We start from the raw sequence: 2,257 nt of genomic DNA on the forward strand, positions 1-2,257 counted from the left end.
TCTAGCTGTTCTCATGAAAGGCCTACCAAGTATAACTGGTGATCTATTAGTAGCAGTCTCACTCTCCATTTCTAAAATGTAGAAGTCAGCAGGAAAAATCAGATTATTAACTCTGACCAATACATCCTCAATCAAACCAGATGGGTGAATACTACTCCTGTTAGCTAATGTAACCACAATACTAGTAGCACGCAAAGGACCAAGTCCAAGAGACTTATATACAGATTCAGGCATGACATTAATGGAAGCCCCTAAGTCTAGCATGCAATCATGAAAAACAGAATTGCCAATTACACAAGGAATAGTAAATGTCCCTGGATCTTGACATTTTTTAGGCATAGGCTGGATGAGTGCTGATACATTCTGACTCAGGTTAACTTGCTCATCTCCTTTCAGTCTTCTCTTGTTGGTGCACAGCTCCTTTAGAAACTTGGCATATCTCGGAATCTGCTGTATTGCATCCAGAAGAGGGAGCCTTTGCTCACCTCAACTTTTGAGGGAAAGGAAGGATATCAACACAGTATCGGGCCTGGTTCATTGATGTCGCCAATTGCCCGATCTGTGTCTGCAAATTCTGGATTGTGGATTCTGTCCTCTGTTGAAACTCCAGATTGTTGGTGGCCATCTGTTTCATTAAGTCCTCCAACGAAGGACCACTGACACTGTTTTGCTGCTGCACTAGTGGTTGTTGTTGTAACTGTTGAGGAGCAGGTTGCTGGAAGTTTTGTCTCTGCTGTGGAATGAACTGCTGCTTCTGTTGGTATGGAAAATTTTGTTGACTCTGCTGATATGGAACATTTTGCTGATTCTGGTTCCATTTGAGGTTGGGATGATTCTTCCAGCCAGGATTGTAAGTGTTGGAGAATGGATTACTCTGCTGCTGCTGGAACTGTGGTTTCCCAGGAAAGACTGCAGCTACTGACTGGTCTGCAGGAATGGAGCCGTCTTGTAGAGAAGGGCAAGCATCAGTGGAGTGAAAATGATCACTGCATATGCCACATGGATTGCCGAACTGTGGAACAGAAGTCTGGACTGTCTGGGTAACTGCCAACTGTCTCACCATGGTTGCCAATTCATCAAGTCTATTTTCAATTTGCTGATTGTCAGCACTTGATGCCACTGCTGAAGGCTGGGTCGGAGTTTCTTGCACCTGGTACACAACACTGCTATTGGCTCTCGTTCCAAACTGTTGAGCATTTGCAGCCATGTTTGAGATCAACGCCTTAGCTTCATTGGGTGTTTTGTTAACAAGAACTCCTCCACTGGCAGCATCAATCAGGTTCCTATCCATATGTAGCAATCCCTCATAGAAGTAGACAATCAGCAATTGCTCCGGAATCTGGTGATGTGGACAACTTGCACAAAGTCTTTTAAACCGCTCCCAATACTCATGCAAGTTTTCCTCATTTGCTTGTTTTATGCCACTTATCTCCTTTCTGATTGAAGTGGCTCTTGAGGACGGAAAAAACTTCTCCAAAAACAATCTGGCCATGTCATTCCAAGTTTCGATAGATGAAGGCTGAAGGTAGTACAGCCAATCCTTAGCTCCTCCATCGAGGGAAAAAGGAAAGGCTCTCAGTTTGACCTGCTCCTCATCAACTCCTTGCGGTTTCATTGTGTTGCAGACTACATGAAACTCTTTCAAATACTTATATGGATCTTCACCTGCAAGACCATGAAACTTGGGAAGCAAATGGATAAGACCAGACTTAAGTTTAAAACCAGTATCAAGATAACGAATGCAAAAAGACTGATACTTAACATCAGGTGCAGTCAATTGCCTTAAGCTTCTATTATCCATGTTTTTTTTATTGTGACCAAAACTTCCTAAATTATAACAAAACTTCCTAAATTATAAAAAAAAAATAAAAATAAATAAAGAATTAGGAAAAATAAAATAAAAATAAAAAACAAATAAAAATAAAAATAAAATAAAATAAAATAAAAGGAAAGAAAGAGCAAAAAGAACCAAAATAAAAATAACAATAAAAATAAAATAAAATAAATTAAAATAAAATAAATAAAATGAAAAAATAAAAATAAAAGGAAACTAAATCTAACAAAATCTAATCTAACTAATCAAAATCTAACAAAATCTAATCTACTGTTAATATTCACTAATTAGAATAAAAAAAATATATAGAAACAGAAACAGAAAAAGAAAAATCAAAATCAAAATGAAAATTGAAGAATTTTTATTTTTTATTTTTTTTAGAAAAATAAACGAAAATTAAAGAAGAAGAAGATGATCAAGAAT

The 2,257-nt window shown here is 37.5% G+C and overlaps 1 protein-coding gene across 1 annotated transcript; it reads right to left on the reverse strand.

Moving 5' to 3' along the window:
* Positions 1 to 481: 481 nt before the first annotated feature.
* Positions 482 to 1,801, reverse strand: LOC133316670 (uncharacterized). The gene has a single exon (XM_061518449.1). The coding sequence runs from the start codon at positions 1,799 to 1,801 to the stop codon at positions 482 to 484; it is 1,320 nt and encodes a 439-aa protein (XP_061374433.1).
* Positions 1,802 to 2,257: the final 456 nt, after the last annotated feature.

The sequence above is a fragment of the Gastrolobium bilobum genome, unplaced genomic scaffold (genome assembly GCF_033153095.1).
Source record: "Gastrolobium bilobum isolate Gb01-03AN ecotype WA unplaced genomic scaffold, APGP_CSIRO_Gbil_v1 utg2447, whole genome shotgun sequence".
NCBI classification, from domain to species: Eukaryota; Viridiplantae; Streptophyta; class Magnoliopsida; order Fabales; family Fabaceae; genus Gastrolobium; species Gastrolobium bilobum.